We start from the raw sequence: 19035 nt of genomic DNA on the forward strand, positions 1-19035 counted from the left end.
CATGTCATCAGCCCCCCCCCCCCTTCATCATCACCGCTTGTCAATGTCTGATTTAACAGTGGTCTTCAACCTGCGGACCTCCTGATGTTTCAAAACCACAACTCCCTGGGCAGCCATCGGCTGTTGAAGACCACTGCGGCCTTCGACATCATCCAGCTCACCCCCTTTAGTTTTTGTACTCACCTCCGCTCGACGGGACGTTAGGTTGCGCTGGTCCGGGCCATCTGTGCTGCAGGGACCGTCAGGTGGGGAGGGATAGTCGTTCCGGGCTGTCCATCTTCACCGGAATAGAGACGTTGCCTTGACGACGACGCACAGGGATGTTTCTCATGAACGTCCCTGTGCATTGTCGTCAAGGCAACGTGACTATTCTGGGGTCGGGCGCGAAGCGCGGAGAAGAGGCCCACCCGGTGAAGATGGACAGCCCAGAACGACTATCCCTCCCCACCTGGCGGTCCCTGCAGCATAGATGGCCCGGACCAGCGCAACCTAACGTCCCGCCGAGCGGAGGTGAGTACAAAACTAAAGGAGGAAGGGGGGGTCTGGATGATGTCGAAGGCCGCAGTGGGTCTTCAACCTGCGGACGTCTAGATGTTTCAAAACTACACTCCAGCAAGCCCGAACAGCTGATGGATGCTGGGAGTTGTAGTTTTGAAACATCTGGAGGTCCGCAGGTTGAAGACCACTGAGGGCGGAGAGTTCACTCGAGTATAAGCCGAGGGGGGTGTTTTCAGCACGAAAGATCGTGCTGAAAAACTCGACTTATACTCGAGTATATACGGTACCTTGGAGGTTTATTTTAAAAGCTAAAACAAAATAGAGGCAGCGCTCCGTGGTGGAGATCATTGGAGATACATGTAAGTGCACTGTGTAACCATGGAAAAGAGTATGTAATAGAGGTGCCTGCAGCCGCTCCACGTCTAATGAAAACCGCAATGTAAAAAATCTTCCTCCAAACTTACGACGGGAGTGAGGGCGCTGGACCTGGTCCAGCGCCCTCTCACTCCCGTCGTAAGTTTAGAGGAAGATTTTTAAATCGTATTTTAAAAAAATACATGATCAGTACAACTGTTGGAGTGTTATTAGATTTGTTAGATAACAATCAGGCCACAGCTTATCGTAATCAATGTAAACATTCAGGTGATTATAAAGGGTGCACCTATTATTATCTTGCAACTGTACATGTTTAAGTTTTTAAAAAAAATAATAAATTTAAAAAGGAAAACTGCACTGGGACTGGAAGTGGACTTCCAAGTTATTACAATGTAAGGAACTGTATTCAAGTTCAGTTCAGCAATATAAACGACGTCTGTTATGCATAGGCGATTGGAACCCTTGAACTTTACAAAGTACCGTAAAATAACCATAGATATACATATATCATTATGATGATATACAAATTAAACTCATGTTAGGGGAAAGTAGGACAATTCATTTAATAATCCGTAACATGCCATGTACCCGTGTTTTACAAAAAATTATAGTCTGCTGGAAATCACTTAAGCGTTATCTTCAGGTCTGCCGCTTCCTATTTATATATCATTATAAAATGTGTCCAATATTTTACTTGATCCTGCAAACTTGTGCCATTAAAAAAAGTGTTCTATAGCAGTTTATAGCCATATGGGAGTATTGTACATTATGCACATTTTAAGAGTAATCACCCGGTAGGCCGCACGTCTCAATGATCCCCATATGTAAAATAAAAACATATAAATGATTTCCAGCATGAAGCTGTAGCACATCATATACACTATCTCCTCAGTCTCATCTAAGGCTTCAGTGGGTTAGATAATAACTCATTGTGGCTAACATCACTGAAGGTGAATTGCCTTTAGATCTCTGCAAACTTAAATGGAAAAAAAAATATGTTGTTTACCCAACTAAGTACGGTATTAAATAAATATAAAAAAAAACAAAGTAAATGTTTGATAAGGTATAGAATGTGGAAAATTGTAACACATTTAATAGCTAAATTTAAACGACTAAAAGCACATATTTATTTCCTATCCATACTGAATTGGTACTGAGATTCAGTGCATTAAAAAGTACCTGTCACCAAACTAAACTTTTAATATATTGTTCTTAATGTAATTATAAGACACTTTGCTATTTACTTGCTGTTAAAACTCTCAACCTTTACATGTTTTCAATGTGAAAAAATGACCACTAGGTGGCTCTGTTCTGTTCCCTGCCACAAGCCAAACAGTTAGTTGATCTCCTCCCGACCTTGCAAGAGACCAAATTCAGGAATTGCGTGTGGGGCATGAGGCACAGCTGTAAAAGGCTTCAGTGACGCTGTGCCTGCTGGGAAATCCCACTTTCTCCATAATTTGAGCAAGGGTAAAGGTATGATACAGAGCTTTTTAAAGCTAGGAAAAAAAAATGTAAGGGCAGAAGTGGAGTGGGAATATAATCTGAGTTAAAAGGATATGGATACCTCTCACACCTGTGCAGCGGACTGCCAGCACCGCCTCCGGCAACTCCTTATGCTAGAAAAGAACTCCGTCCGGCACCAAAGTATGGGGTAAAAGGCTTGTCTTTATTTATTCCACAGCAGGATACATACAGATCAAGACGTCTAACGCGTTTCGCCCTTTACAGGGCTTAATCGTAGATTAAGCCCTGTAAAGGGCGAAACACGTTAGACATCTTGATCTGTATGTATTCTGCTGTGGAATAAATAAAGACAAGCCTTTTACCCCATACTTTGGTGCCGGACGAGAGTATAATCTGAGTTAGTTTAGAAAATATGGTTTGATGACAGGTACTCTTTAATATGTTATCCTGCCAATGTGATACAAACTTTCAAAAAAAAAAAAAAAACACTTACCTCTTCATACTGATAACCGTCTTCTGATCCTTCAGAAATTGTAACCTCTGCACAGGAGTTAAGGAGTTTAAGACAATGATAAATTAATACACTGTACATATTACAAGATTTAAAGGGTACCTCTGCAATTCTTTTCTATTTACAATCTGCTTGGGGATGAGGCAAGTTAAAAATAAAAATAAAAGTTTAAAATGCTGCTCTTACCGTCCTCACTCCTGTGCCGCCTCTTCAGAGAACTTCAATCCTGCTGGCCACCACTTCCAGGTTTGGTGACATGAAACAGCAGCTCATACAATCAGCAGCTGAGGGCATGAAATGACTGCAGCCGCTGACTAGATGAGTGGCCAAGTGACATCATGGCACCAAAACGCAGAAATGTCGGACAGCGGGAACGGAGCTTAAAGCGGGTACTCCAGTGGAAAACTTTTTTAAATCAACTGGAGCCAGAAAGTTTAACAGATTTGCAAATTACTTGTATTAAAAAATCTTAATCCTTCCAGTAATTATTAGCTGCTGAATACTACATAGGAAATTATTATTTTTTTGGAACACAGAGCTCTATGCTGACATCATGAGCACAGTGCTCTCTGCTGACATCTCTGTCCATTTTAGGAACTGTCCAGAGCAGCATATGTTTGCTAGGGGGATTTTCTCCTACTCTGTACAGTTCTTAAAATGGACAAAGATGTTAGCAGAGAGCACTGTGCACATGATGTCAGCAAAGAGCTCTGTGTTTCCAAAAGAAAATAATTTCCTCTGTAGTATTCAGCAGCTAATAAGTACTTGAAGGATTACGATGTTTTAATAGAAGTAATTTACAAATCTGTTCTTTCTGGCACCAGTTGATTAAAAAAAAAAAAATAAAGTTTTCCACCGGAGTACCCCTTTAACTAAGCAAGGCATTTTAGGACCCATTCATACTATACTTTCCAAAAAATTTCAGCTATGGAATTCTGCTGTGAAAAATACAGTGCAGCAGCCTCTCATTGTTTTTAATGTGATTCTACTAAACCATCCATACTTTTGGAAATTCTGGATCCCAGACTCAAAAGAATGAACGTGCTGATTATTTTGTCAGAGTGTTCGTACACACTTCTTTTCTATTTTTATTTATTTATATATATATATATATATATATATATATATATATATATATATATATTTTTTTTTTTTTTTTTTTTCCCTATAGATAGAGGTTTCCCCTGATCTTTGTTTTAAACACTTTTTGAACCATAGGTGACACATACACAGCATCTCTCGTGTCACGATTTTAATCTATTGTGGATTATACTGGTTCACACATGTAATAATATAAGAATTATCTTAGTGCTTGTATATAATGTGGGACATCATGTTATTTTTATTATGCTCATCCCCCCTCACTTGCATGCACTTCTGACAAAGGTCACTCCTAATCAATTTGTTTTTAGTAATGATTATTTGAAGCTTAATAAAGTTGTGCAAGCCCTTATCTGGTGTATTTTGGATAGGTTTGGTTATTGATATTTTAGACACTAGACTATACATTTGTGTACTTAATTAAATAAGTGACTCTGAAGATCTAATCTATACCATTCCTCCTTATGTGCACATAACAGTTCATGGTGGTCCACTCTGCTTCCTCCTACTAGTCTAGTCAGAAAACCGTTACAGAGTTTCTACTAAATAAACCAAAGAAAAAGACAATGAAACAATGTAACCTTGTTTAGAGAGTCAATCAGGATATTTTAAAGGGGTTCTCCGGTGCTTAGACATCTTATCCCCTATCCAAAGGATAGGGGATAAGATGCCTGATCGCGGGAGTGCGGCCGCTGGGGACCCCATGATCTTGCACGCGGCACCCCGTTTGTAATCAGTCCCCGGAGCATGTTCGCTCCGGGTCTGATTACTGGCGACCACAGGGCGGCGTGTGACGTCACGCCCCCGCCCCCCGTGTGACGTCACACTCCGCCCCTCAATGCAAGCCTACGGGAGGGGGCGTGATAGCTGTGGTCGCCGGTAATCACCCCCGGAGCGAACACACTCCGGGGACTGATTACAAACGGGGTGCCGTGTGCAAGATCACGGGGGTCCCCAGCGGCGGGACTCCCGCGATCAGGCATCTTATCCCCTATCCTTTGGATAGGGGATAAGATGTCTAAGCACCGGAGAACTCTTTTAACTAAAGTAAGGTACAGTTTTACAACAAAGATAATTTTTGGATAGGTTATAGGGTACATTTTTTTTGTTTTTGTTTAAATGTTGCTGTGTCTTCTTCCCTATTAGGATGGCTCTTTAGATGAATTTTTACCTAGAGACCAATGAGGGTATTCTTTCAGTGAAGGAGGGACACAAATATTCCCTTCCACATTACAGGTTACTCTCCCATGGCACATACTACATCCTACAACATACTTCATTATACCCTACTTCCTCACAGCTTCTGAAATGGCTCCCATCAGTCACTGCAGCCTGCTGTATGACATCTGATAGGTGCTAGTATGATCCTCAGAGAAGCTTGTACTAATGGAACCGAACTACAGAGCGCACTGTTTGTAGTCAACATCCACTAACTAACCACAGGTTTCAGTACAGCAGTGGAAAATGCCTCCAGCAGTAAACAAGGCCTAAGATCACATACAGGCCCGTCACTAAAAGACAGGCAAACTAAGCACTTGCTTGGGGCCCCCGAGCTGGCCCGGGGCCCCAAGCAGAGCCAATGCTTGTTGTGCTTCCTATAAGGCTGCAGCCCCTGAGCACCCTATAGAGAGCCTCAGGCGGCTGCAGCACTCCTGGTCACCTCCCGAGTTCCTCCCCTTCCCTGTAGCGTGGCCAAGCTCCTCTTCCTCCTGGCTGCCCGGTGGGCCGAACCACCCTCCTGCCCCTATCCAGGTTTGGCAGCTCGCCCTCTCGGCCGGCCAGGCGGGCCAGAAGTGCGAGAGCCTGGAGTGGGAGGCAGAGACTTAAACTGCTTGGCCTCCGGCTCCTATTTTTGCCCAGCTCATCTGTAGTTGCCTCACTTAGGACGTCCCCGGACCAAGTTAAGTGCCGTACAACTACGCGCGTCGGCCTTGTATTGACGTTCGCTCAAGTCACGCTCCCAGAATTCAAGGGCCGGCGTTACTACGTCCTGACACCAGCCCTAGGTATTCTGAGAGCGTGACGTGAGCGAACATCATTACCGTGCATAGCTGTGCAAGCCCTTATCTGGGGAAGGTTCTGCCCTAAATTCCCGTCAACTGCAGAGGTACCAGCTGGGGGGGGGGTCCAATCTAGGGGTACTACCTGCCTACTGGGGGGGGGGGGGGAGACAGGGTTAATCTGGGGATACTGCCTGCCTACTGGGGGAACGGGGTTAATCTGGGGGTACTGCCTGCTTACTGGGGGGAGGGGGTTAACCTGGGGGTACTACCTGCCTACTGGGGAGGGGGTTAATCTGGGGGTACCACCTGCCTACTGGGGGAGAGGGGGTTAATCCGGGGGCACTACCTTGCTACTGAAGGGATGGGGTTAATCTGGGGGCACCATCTTCCGGGGGGGGGGGGGGGGGAGTGGGTTAATCTGGGGGTACTACCTTGCTACTGAGGGGAGGGGGTTAATCTGGGGGTACTACCTTGCTACAGGGGGACTTTTTGACTGATTTAAAGGAGTAGTCCAGTGGTGAACAAGTGGTGAACAAGGTGTGAAAAACGTATCCCCTATCCTAAGGATAGGGGATAAGTTGCAGATCGCGGGGGGTCCGACCACTGGGGCCCCCGTGATCTCCTGTACAGGGCCCCGACAGCCTGCGCAAAGGGGGCGTGACGACCACCTTTGGCAATCTCCGGCTCTGCCATAGCGATGTATTGAGGGGGCGTATCTGCCGCCGCTTCGTGCGGTGGTCGACACCCGCTATCTGGCTGGAGAGCCTTGCCGCCGTACAGAGAGATCACGGGGGGCCCCAGCGGTCGGACCCCCCGCGATCTCAAATTTATCCCCTATCCTTAGGATAGGGGATAAGTTTTTCACCACTGGACTACCCCTTTAAGCCATTTTCACCACTTGAGAAGAAGTTAGGTGTATTGTAAAAGGGGCGTGGCCACAGTGGCCCATTAAATTTACTACAATTTACGCCAGTTAACTTGTGCAAATGAAAGCTGAAATCTATGCCAGCTCAGAGCTTCCATGAATTTTACTGTGAGGTTTAGGGCCTGTCTCTGCACAGCAGCAGATTTAGTTAGAGGCCAGCATCTCTTAATGACTATGCCAAAACAAACAGTAGGGGTAGTTTACTAAGACCAATTTATTACACCCCAGTATTAGTAATTTGCCCCATTTCTATGTCATTAGACGGTAGAGAGATACTAAAAAGTGGCATAATTCCATAGCTTTATATGCCAACTTAAATGTGGCCATAAATTCTACAAAGTGAAATTATGCATTGACCAATATATAGGATTAGGGCTGGGCGGTATACCGATTCATAGCGAATACCAACATTTTTGTCCTGCACGATATGAAATTTTCCACATACTGCAATACTGGTTTGGCCCCTCCCCATCGGGAATGAATGAATTATCAGCCCCCTGTCCTCCTAGCTACCTGTTACACCTGGTCTAGTCCTCCATCTCTGGAATGCTTGGTATATTCGTAACATCTTTGCAAGTATTTCAGGTCATGATAGTGTGACTCAGAATTATCTCTGTTGACTGTATATTACTGATTATTTCATTGCATAGCCTGTGTACTTGCTTTACATAATAGTTTATTTACATGGAGTGACGACTTCTCATACTAGCAGGACGGGGGCCTGATTCTAGGAGAGGGGGTTCATGGCCTCTCCCTTGGTGAGTGCTTGGGCGTATATCTACAGCCCATCATTTTAATTGGTTTTAAAAATTCTTTCTCCTCTTTTTGTCATGCAGTTTTTTGCTTGGTGTACAGATAATTAATAAATTGTTATACTTATTTAATAATTGTGTGTTGGTGTGCTGATATTTATTCAGCGTTTCCTCCTTTTTCTTCAAATTGTTTTGTATGTTGTTTGGTACACTGGTCAGCACCCACAATAGATATTTATTATTGGATTGAGCCCCCATCCTTCTTGTATAGATTTATGAATTATCAACCCAGCGCTGCGCTGTCCCCATCAGGGTAAATACTCACCCGCAAGTGGTGCCCTCCTCTAAATACTCACATATCACCCGCAAGTGGTGCCCTCCTCGTCCTTCTGTTTGTTGCGGGCTGACACTCTATAGCTGTATCCCTATGCCCGGGCTGCAAAAGGTAAACAAAATAAACTAACTCACCTTCCCCGTCGGCCTCACCTGCTTCTTAGGGAACGGACCGTCGGAAAGCATTCACCCTATCACCGGCCGCAGCGATGTTCCGCCTCTGCCGGTGATAGGTTGAGCGCACTGTCATGTAAGAAGCTCTCTCCGACGTTCCCGTCCCCAGCGTAAGGCCGACGTAGGAACAAGCGTTAAAGTTTATTTTGTTTACCTTTTGCAGCCCGGGCTATAGAGTGTCAGCGCCAGCGGCCCACAACAAACAGGAGGACGAGGAGGGCAGCGCTTGCGGGTGATATGTGAGTATTTAACCCGATGGGAACTGCGCAGCGCTGGGCTGATAATTTGAGGGGGGGGGGGGGGGGGGGGAATTAAGTTATATACTGTGGAACCGCCATAAGTTACAAAAATACTGTGATACACATATTTGGTCATACCGCCCAGCCCTATATAGAATTAAGGAAGACTATATGTTAAAGGGGTTACCCAAATGGCAAAGTTATTCCCTATCCACAGTGGATCATGGAGGAGGATAGAGGGATGTCGGATCACTGTTGCTCCCCATAATTTTGAGAAAGGGGACCCAAATCTCCCATTAGAATGAAGCAGCAGGTTGCATGTGTGCGTGGCACTGCTCTATTTAATTTCTATGGGAGCCATGTATTGACAGCAATCTCGAGCAGCTCCCATAGATAATGAAGGGAACGATCGTACACATACACCACCTGCCTCTGAATTATATTGTTAGCCTCATGTTCAAGTTCTCGAGATCACAGGGGGGGTCCGATGGCTGGATAGGGCCAACTTTGTAATTTGGTAAAAGCCCTTTAAACCCACATGAAAAATAAAACCTGGCCTTTCCAATTCTTGCAACATGAAGTAACAAAACAGAGGTTGGTAATGCCTTTTATCACATTCATGTTACATACAAATATTTTATACCATATTAAAACTATCTATACAGATGCAATACTTGCAAATACATACATTTAATTTACAGTTTACAAATCTCCATGCTGAGATAGAATCACAAATGGCAGAAAGTGGGCACCACACAGCACTTTCAGAATGAGCAGACACAGCCTAGCACCTGTGCTTTACACGACGCAGATGGCAGAACAGTAGCTTATCACGGGAATATAGTGAATGGAGTAATATTGTGCTCAGAATGTGTCATTTTGACAATTTTCAAGAGTTTATCCTATAATCAGAATTCATTTTGTAATTACAACAGTTACATAAAGCATCATTTTACAGGGCATTTATGACTGTAGTGGTTCTGTACTCTTCACAATTGAAGCAAAACACCATTGATGCTCGATGCTCATTGCTCCCACACTGAGTCTATCATATGGAACTGGAATGGATTATTTGGCATGACATTCTTAAGAGAAACTCTATGTTTGCCTTTTTTTCTATTGCTAAAAAAAAAGAAAAAAAAAAAAAAAAACAAACAACAATTACTTTAAATGTGATAAATGGCCGATACATTTCAGAGAGTTTCAGTTACATTTGGGTAAGAACATCCTGTGGTGAGCTACCTATTGTGGATCTGTAACATAGAAGATCAACTGGACTGGATCCTGACGTTATGAATGCTGCAAACACAAAGCCATAAATTCCATTTTTCAAAAAATTTTGAAAATCCATGTACAGGATTGAAACAAGTTTTATATAATAAAGGATGCTTGAACCTCACTGCAACTGCTGTCTTGGAGAAGCACCGAAAACATAGGTTGATCTTATCCTTGAATTTATTCAACATCCTAATTCTAGGAAACCAAGAAGGTAGCATATTTCATTTTAATGACTCCTTGAAGGGGCATTCCCATCTCAGACACTTTAAGGCTGGATTCACAGGGCAGAATTTCTGCATTGAATTCTGCATGAAATTATAGTCAATACCCTTTTTAAGTGGATTCCACTATCCCATTCACACAACAGAACTTTTGCTGCAGAATTTCCGCTGCAGGAATTCCATTAAAGTGAATGTGCAATAAATGTATGCAGAATGTTCATGCAGAATTCAGCGCAGAAATTCTGCCGTGTGAATCCGGCCTATGAGTGGAATCCAGCTTAAAAATTCCACTCCGAAAGTCTGCTAAACAAAGATAACATTGTGCTGAAGGGGATTTTCCTTCACTTTTGCATATGGCAGATTATTAGCAGCCAAAATTCTGGAAATTCAGATTCCCCAATTGCATGAAAATTCTGCACGGAATTCTTCATGAATTTATAGCCAATTCACTTCAATGTAATTCCTGCAGTGGAAACTCTGCAGCAGAAATTTTGCTGTGTGAATGGGACAGCCGAATCCCATTGTGGTGTATTGGCTATAAATTCATGCAACATTTTCATGCAGAACTCTATTCAGAATTCAGTGCAGAAATCCTGCCGTGTGAACCTGGCCTAAGAGTTAACATCAAAGCAGTCCTAGCATCGGCTAAATCAGTCAGAGGCTGCTGCGCACAGAACGTCCGCCCGGAATTGCTGCAGATATTTGGCATGGACTGGGCCCTTTGCTATAATCCTTTTCCCAGAGGTGTCAGGGGAATCCAAAAACAGCAGAGTTGGCTGTTTTATGCCATTTCTTTAACATCCATAGCTGCTTCCAACTGCTTTGTTAGTGCACTAAATCTGTCCCAAAGTGTGCCATGATATCAGTGCAACACACTTTGGAAGGAGCAGGGTCTTTTGGAAGAGCCTACGTCTTTAAATTTTCCACCTACAGTCCCTTATGAAGGCTTGTTTTACAGGGGACTAATTGTACTTTATAATGATCTCACTCATTGTACCACCAAAACTACAGCAAAGCCAACAAAAAGGATTTCCAGGATGAAATAAAAAAAAAATGCAGTTTTGCTTATTTAGTGGCAGTTTTGCTTCTATACAGTACACCTTAAAGTTAAAATGGAGAGTTATTTTAATTCTGTAGGTCAAAACAATTACAAGGATACCCAGTTTATATAAGTTGTGTTTTATTTTACTACTTTAAAAAAAATTACTTTCGTAAGAAAATCAGTATGCTGAAAATTGTCCTTTTCTGATCCCTATAACACTAACTTTTTAGTATACAGGGCTGTATGAGGACTCATACTCTGTTCTTTTGTTATGTTTACGTCATTCACATAAGGTTTCATTAACCATTAGGGGACGCAGACCGCAACAATACACCCCCGTTCCCAAACCATTAAAGGAGTACTCCAGTGGAAACCTTTTTTTTTTTTTAATGAACTGGTGCCAGAAAGTTAAACAGATTTATAAATTACTTCTATTAAAAAATCTTAATCCTTCCAGTACTTATTAGCAGCTTTTTAATTTCTTTTTTGTGTTGTCCACACTGCTCCCTGCTGACACCTGATGCCCGTATCAGGAACTGTCCAGAGCAGGAGAAAATCCCCATAGCAAACCTATGCTGCTCTGGACAGTTCCTGACACAGACAGAGGTGTCAGCAGAGAGCACCGTGGACAACAAATAAAAGAAAATCAAAAAGTAAAGGATTTCCTCTGTAGCATACAGCTGCTATGAAGTACTAAAAGGATTTAGATTTTTTTTTAATAGAAGTAATTTACAAATCTGTTTAACTTTCTAGCACCAGTTCATTTAAAAAAAAAAAAAAAAGTTTTCCACCGGAGTACCCCTTTAACCCCTTAACGACACAGAACGTATATTTACGTCTTGCGCCGGCTCCCGCAATATGAAGCGGGATCGCGCCGCGATCCCGCATCATATCGCGTCGGTCCCAGTGCTAATCAACGGCCGGGACCCGCGGCTAATACCACACATCGCCGATCGCGGCGATGTGCGGTATTAACCCTTTAGAAGCGGCGGTCAAAGCTGACCGCCGGTTCTAAAGTGAAACTGAAAGTATCCCGGCTGCTCAGTCGGGCTGTTCGGGACCGCCGCGGTGAAAGCGCGGCGTCCCGAACAGCTGATCGGACACCGGGAGTGCTCTTACCTGCCTCCTCGGTGTCCGATCGACGAATGACTGCTCCGTGCAGGAGCAGTCAAGAGCCGATAATGCTGATCACAGGCGTGTTAATACACGCCTGTGATCAGGATGAGCGATCAGTGTGTGCAGTGTTATAGGTCCCTATGGGACCTATAACACTGCAAAAAAAAAGTTTAAAAAAAAGTGTTAATAAAGGTCATTTAACCCCTTCCCTAATAAAAGTTTGAATCACCCCCCTTTTCCCATAAAAAAAATTAAAACAGTGTAAAAAAATAAATAAATAAACATATGTGGTATCGCCGCGTGCGTAAATGTCCGAACTATAAAAATATATAATTAATTAAGCCGTACGGTCAATGGCGTACGCGCAAAAAAATTCCAAAGTCCAAAAAAGCGTATTTTGGTCACTTTTTATAACATTAAAAAATGAATAAAAAGTGATCAAAAAGTCCGATCAAAACAAAAATCATACCAATAAAAACTTCAGATCACGGCGCAAAAAATGAGTCTTCATACCGCCCCGTACGTGGAAAAATAAAAAAGTTATAGGGGTCAGAAGATGACATTTTTAAACGTATAAATTTTCCTGCATGTAGTTATGATTTTTTCCAGAAGTGCGACAAAATCAAACCTATATAAGTAGGGTATCATTTTAACCGAATGGACCTACAGAATAATGATAAGGTGTAATTTTTACCGAAATATGCACTGCGTAGAAACGGAAGCCCCCAAAAGTTACAAAATGGCGTTTTTTTTTCCATTTTGTCGCACAATGATTTTTTTTTCCGTTTCGCCGTGCATTTTTGGGTAAAATGACTAATGTCACTGCAAAGTAGAATTGGCAACGCAAAAAATAAGCCATAATATGGATTTTTAGGTGGAAAATTTAAAGGGTTATGATTTTTAAAAGGTAAGGAGGAAAAAACGAAAGTGCAAAAACGGAAAAACCCTGAGTCCTTAAGGGGTTAAGGACTCAGGGCGTACCTGTACGGCCTGAGTCCCCTTACCGGTGTTTAAAGTATTCTCACAAGAGGATAACGATTTAAACCCGGAGGGTCCCGAATGCTATCAGCAGGGTTAATGCCAGACATCACCGATCGGGCCGATGGCCGGCATTAACCCTTTAGACGCCGCAATCAAAGTTGATTAAAAGAAGAGAAAGGAAAGAAAAGAAAGTGAAAGAATCCTGGCAGCTCAGCAGAGCTGATCAGGACTATTGAGACAAAATGTGCCAATCAGCTGAGAGGACGGCGAGAGCAGGGATGTGGAAATCCTATCGCCCAACGCCCGGACAAGTAGTTTTGGGTGCCGGGCAGGTGAATTTATTATAGATTTAGCCCTGTATCGAGCTAGCAGGGACAGACAGACTTCTCCCTTATTTTTCTTTAATGCCGGTGTGAGGTGCAGGAGCCGATGCAAGTCTGCACCTCACACCGGCGCTCAGAGTGTATGGAGGGGGCAGTGGCGGCCCCCAGCTGATTTCAGTAGCCGGGGGCCGCTGCTCAGAGCCCCCCAGCCGGTGTGAGGGGATCTCAGGAGCGAGGGCAGAACCCGAGGTCACACGTCTGCAGGAGATGATTAAGCTAGCTCTGCATAACACAGGGGAGAATGAGGACGTACACCGATCCTCCCTCCCCCACACACAGCCTCTCCCTTCCCCCCGCTCTGTCTACACAGGACCTAATTTATCACGGGGAGGTTTCAAGTATACACGGGGAAAAAACAGAGCAGGGAGAGGACGTGTGTGGGGAGACTGCACTGCACGGGCTGGGGATTTCACTTCACACCGGCTCAGGTGACGTGAGGAGGCAGAGCATGCAGGTGGCGGGAAGGGTGGTTGTATATGTATGTAATGTATAATTACATACATGTATGTATCAGCGGCGGGTGTATGTATAATGTGTGCATATGTATGGTGTATGTGTATATATGAAGTGTATATGGTGTCCGTGTATGTGTGATGTGTGTATTATTAGGGGGTGTATCAGCGGCGGGTGTATGTTTTATGTGTGCATATGTATGGTGTATGTGTCATGTGTATATATGAAGTGCATATGTGATGTGTGTATGATTAGGGGGTGTATCAGCGGCGGGTGTATGTATAATGTGTGCATATGTATGGTGTATGTGTATATATGAAGTGTATATGTGTATGGTGTCCGTGTATGTGTGAGGTGTGTATGATGTGGGGTGTATCAGCGGCGAATGTATGTATAATGTGTGCATATGTATGGTGTATGTGTATGGTGTATTTTTTAAATTAGTAAAACATGATGGAAACTGAACACACAGGTATTGCTGTTATCAGGCTCACCTTAAAGGGGTACTCCACTCCTAAGCGTTCAGAACATTTAGTTCCGAACGCTGGTGCGTGCTTCATTTTTTACCCGTACCCAAAACTGTAGCCTACCACTTTTCTTGGTCCGGGTGAAAAACCGTATTAAAACGTATACTTTTTATTAAATATGGGATTCAATGGTAACCGTACTGAAATGTATGTGCGTACGGTTCCATCCGGTTTTTGACTTTGTACAGTTTTTTTCCTTTTTCAAACAAGTGAAACTTTATTCATAACGGAGTGAAAAGTTAAAAACTAGGGATCAACCGATATCGTTTTTTAGGGCCGATACCGATACTCGGTGGAGGTTAGGGCCGATAGCCGATAACTTATACCGATATTCCGGTATAAGTTATCGGCTATTTATCCCCCCGTGACACCGCTGCAGATCATTGATTTAAAGCGGGCGCCTTAACCTCTTCAGGACATAGGGCGTATGGATACGCCCTGCATCTCGAGTCCTTAAGGACCGAGGGCGTATCCATACGCCCGTGGGAATTCCGGCCCCCACCGCTAGCCGGTTGGGGACCGGAGCCGGATGCCTGCTGAAATCGTTCAGCAGGCATCCCGGCATATCGCCCAGGGGGGTCATTATGCCCCCCCATGTCGGCGATCGCCGCAGATCGCTGGACAATTCAGTCCAGCGATCTGCGGCGATTCCGGGTCAATCGGGTCTCCGGTGACCCGGTGACCCGGAATTACTGGCTGTTCGGGGCCGTCTCTGACGGCCCCGAACAGCCAGAGCCTGCAGGGGTGAGGTGGCACTGGTGCCACCTCACGATCGCCCTGATTCGTCGGCCGGATTACCGGCCGACCAATCAGGGCGCCTGCTGCGGGTGTCACTCCCGCACCCGCTCCGCCCCTCTTCCGGAGGGCGTGAGCGGGTGCGGGAAGACGACCCCCGGTGCTGGGGACCCCGATCCCCGGCGCCCCTGTTGGGATCGGGACCCCAGGAGCAGCTGCGGCGGCGAGGGACAGTCCAGCGATGAAGCAACAGCAGGAGGTGAGTTACAGCCTCCTGCTGTTGCTTAGCAACAGCTCCCAGCATGCAAAAAGGGCATGCTGGGAGCTGTAGTTATGCAACAGCAGGAGGCAGACCACCACAACTCCCAGCATTCCCTTATGGGCATGCTGGGACTTATGGTTTTGCAACAGCTGGAGGCACATTATTTCTATGGAAAAGTGTACCTTCAGCTGTTGTCTAACTACAACTCCCAGCTTGCACAAACAGCTAAAGTGCATGCTGGGAGTTGTAGTGGTGCATCTGCTGGTTGCATAACTACAACTCCCAGCATGCCCGTTGGCTGTCGGTGACTGCTGAGAGTTGTAGTTTTGCAACAGCTGAAGGCACACTGGTTGTGAAACTCAAGAGTTTTTTTTTACCTAACTCAGTGTTTCACGACCGGTGTGCCTCCAGCTGTTGCAAACTACAACTCTCAGCAGTCACCTTACACCATGCACCGTACATGCTGGGAGTTGTAGTTTTGCAACAGCTGGAGGCACACTGGTTGTGAAACACTGAGTTAGGTCACAAACTCAGTGATACATAACCAGTGTACCTACAGTTGTTGCAAAACTACAACTCTCAGCAGTCACCGACAGCCAACGGGCATGCTGGGAGTTGTAGTTATGCAACAGCTGGATGTCCCCCCCCCAATGTGAACGTACAGGGTACACTCACATGGGCGGAGGATTACAGTAAGTATCTGGCTGCAAATTTGAGCTGCCGCAAACTTTCTGCTGCAGCTCAAATTGCCAGCGAGAAACTACTGTGAACCCCCCGCCCGTGCGACTGTACCCTAAAAACACTACACTACACTACCACAAAAAATAAAATAAAAAGTAAAAAACACTACATATACACATACCCCTACACAGCCCCCCTCCCCTCCCCAATAAAAATGAAAAACGTCTGGTACGCCACTGTTTCCAGAACGGAGCCTCCAGCTGTTGCAAAACAACTCCCAGTATTGTCGGACAGCCGTTGACTGTCCAGGCATGCTGGGAGTTTTGCAACAGCTGGAGGCACCCTGTTTGGGAATCACTGGCGTAGAATACCCCTATGTCCACCCCTATGCAATCCCTAATTTAGGCCTCAAATGCGCATGGCGCTCTCACTTTGGAGCCCTGTCGTATTTCAAGGCAACAGTTTAGGGTCACATATGGGGTATCGCCGTACTCGGGAGAAATTGTGTTACAAATTTTGGGGGGTATTTTCTGCTTTTACCCTTTTTAAAAATGTAAAATTTTGGGGAAAACAAGCATTTTAGGTAAAAAAAAAAAAAAAAATTTTTACATATGCAAAAGTCGTGAAACACCTGTGGGGTATAAAGGTTCACTTAACCCCTTGTTACGTTCCCCGAGGGGTCTAGTTTCCAAAATGGTATGCCATGTGGGGGTTTTTTTGCTATCCTGGCACCATAGGGGCTTCCTAAATGCGGCATGCCCCCAGAGCAAAATTCGCTTTCAAAAAGCCAAATGTGACTCCTTCTCTTCTGAGACCTGTAGTGCGCCAGCAGAGCACTTTTCACCCCCATATGGGGTGTTTTCCGAATCGGGAGAAATTGGGCTTCAAATTTTTAGGGGTATTTTCTGCTATTACCCTTTTTAAAAATAAAAAATTTTTGGGAAAACAAGCATTTTAGGTAAATTTTTTTTTTTTTTTTTACATTTGCAAAAGTCGTGAAACACCTGTGGGGTATTAAGGTTCACTTTATCCCATGTTACATTCCCCGAGGGGTCTAGTTTCCAAAATGGTATGCCATGTGGTTTTTTTTTGCTGTTCTGGCACCATAAGGGCTTCCTAAAGGTAACATGCCCCCCAAAAACCATTTCAGAAAAACGTACTCTCCAAAATCCCCTTGTCGCTCCTTCCCTTCTGAGCCCTCTACTGCGCCCGCCGAACATTTTACATAGACATATGAGGTATGTGCTTACTCGAGAGAAATTGGGCTACAAATACAAGTAAAAATTTTGTCCTTTTACCCCTTGTAAAAATTCTAAAATTGGGTCTACAAGAACATGTGAGTGTAAAAAATGAAGATTGTGAATTTTCTCCTTCACTTTGCTGCTATTCGTGTGAAACACCTAAAGGGTTAAAACACTTACTGAATGTCATTTTGAATACTTTGGGGGGTGTAGTTTTTATAATGGGGTCATTTATGGGGTATTTCTAATATGAAGACCCTTCAAATCCACTTCAAACCTGAACTGGTCCCTGAAAAATACTGAGTTTGAAAATTTTGTGAAAAATCGGAAAATTGCTGCTGACCGTTGAAGCCCTCTGGTGTCTTCCAAAAGTAAAAACACGTCAATTTTATGATGCAAACATAAAGTAGACATATTGTATATGTGAACCAAAAAAAAATGTATTCGTAATATCCATTTTCCTTACAAGCAGAAAGCTTCAAAGTTAGAAAAATGCTAAATTTTCAAATTTTTCATCAAATTTACGGATTTTTCACCAAGAAAGGATGCAAGTATCGACAAAAATTTACCACTATGTTAAAGTAGAATATGTCACGAAAAAACAATCTCGGAATCAGAACGATAACTAAAAGCATTCCAGAGTTATTAATGATTAAAGTGACAGTGGTCAGATGTGCAAAAAACGCTCCGGTCCTTAAGGCCAAAATGGGCTCCGTCCTGAAGGGGTTAAATCAATGCACTGCAGTGGCTTTTGCGGTGCCATAGGCCGCCGCCACCCGCTTCTCTCCCACTGCCTGTCCGGGGGTCCTGAGACCTATCACCGCCACCGCTCCCCCCCCGCCGTGCCGCGACCGCCGCCGCACACGCGACCGCCCCCCCCCCCCCCCGACCCGCCGCACCCGGCCCCATTGCCTCCCCCATCCCAGGTTTTATAATTACCTGTTCCCGGGGTCCACTCCACATCTGGCTCCGGTGGCGTCCTCCTGAACAGTCACTGTGCGCACGGACGGTGACGTCACGTCGCGCACGTCACGTCACTCGTCATTGCGCACAGCGTAACACAGGACGCAGCAGGAGCAAGAAGTAGCGTGGGCTCTGGGAACAGGTAATTATAAAAAATTATAAAACCGGGGATGGGGGAGGCAATGGGGCCGGGACGGTGCGGTGGGGGGTGCGACGCAGTGCGGCGGGTCGGGGGGGCAGTCGCGGTGCGATGGGTCGGTCGCAGTGGGGGCACTGCGGGGGGCGGGGCATTATCGGCTTATCGGCAAGGTAATTGCCGATACCGATAATGCCCAAAATCGGTCAATAATATCGGTCGATCCCTATTAAAAACGCATACTTTTTTTACTTAAAAAACGGATGCAACCGGACATCATTTTTCAAACCGTATATACGGATTAACATTTGTACACACGTTTTGATACAGTTTAGGCTGCATTCACACTTCCTTTTTACATTGCGGGTGCCGGATCCGTCTGGGGTAGGGGCAAACCGGGCTCTCCCGTACCCCAGCTGGACCAGCGCTGAACTTCATTTACTTTAATGAGCCGACCGGAGCCAAATAGTGACTCTGGTCGGCTAATTTTTGACCCGTATGCGGTTTCCTGACCGGACCTAAAACCGTAGTATACTATGGTTTTAGGTCCGGTCACAAAACCGGATACGGGTCAAAAATGAGCCAACCGGAGTCACCATTTGACTCCGGGCGGCTCATTAAAGTAAATGGAGTTCAGC

The 19035-nt window shown here is 44.8% G+C and overlaps 1 protein-coding gene across 8 annotated transcripts in view; it reads right to left on the reverse strand.

The window, feature by feature from the left end:
- The window catches only part of SPAG16 (sperm associated antigen 16), a 1122606-nt gene that overhangs the window by 1101672 nt on the left and 1899 nt on the right, over positions 1–19035 (reverse strand). For 7 of the 8 annotated variants that reach the window (XR_008847220.1, XM_056536059.1, XM_056536065.1 and 4 more), the window contains exon 2: positions 2834–2880. The exons of the other annotated variant lie outside the window; for it this stretch is intronic. Coding sequence is in view for 6 of the 7 variants with exons in the window: in XM_056536059.1 (XP_056392034.1) it covers positions 2834–2880 (47 nt within the window). In the remaining variant the exon portion in view is untranslated. The remainder of the gene's footprint in view (positions 1–2833; positions 2881–19035) is intronic. 8 annotated transcript variants of the gene reach the window in all.

This window comes from Hyla sarda, chromosome 8 (assembly GCF_029499605.1).
Source record: "Hyla sarda isolate aHylSar1 chromosome 8, aHylSar1.hap1, whole genome shotgun sequence".
NCBI classification, from domain to species: Eukaryota; Metazoa; Chordata; class Amphibia; order Anura; family Hylidae; genus Hyla; species Hyla sarda.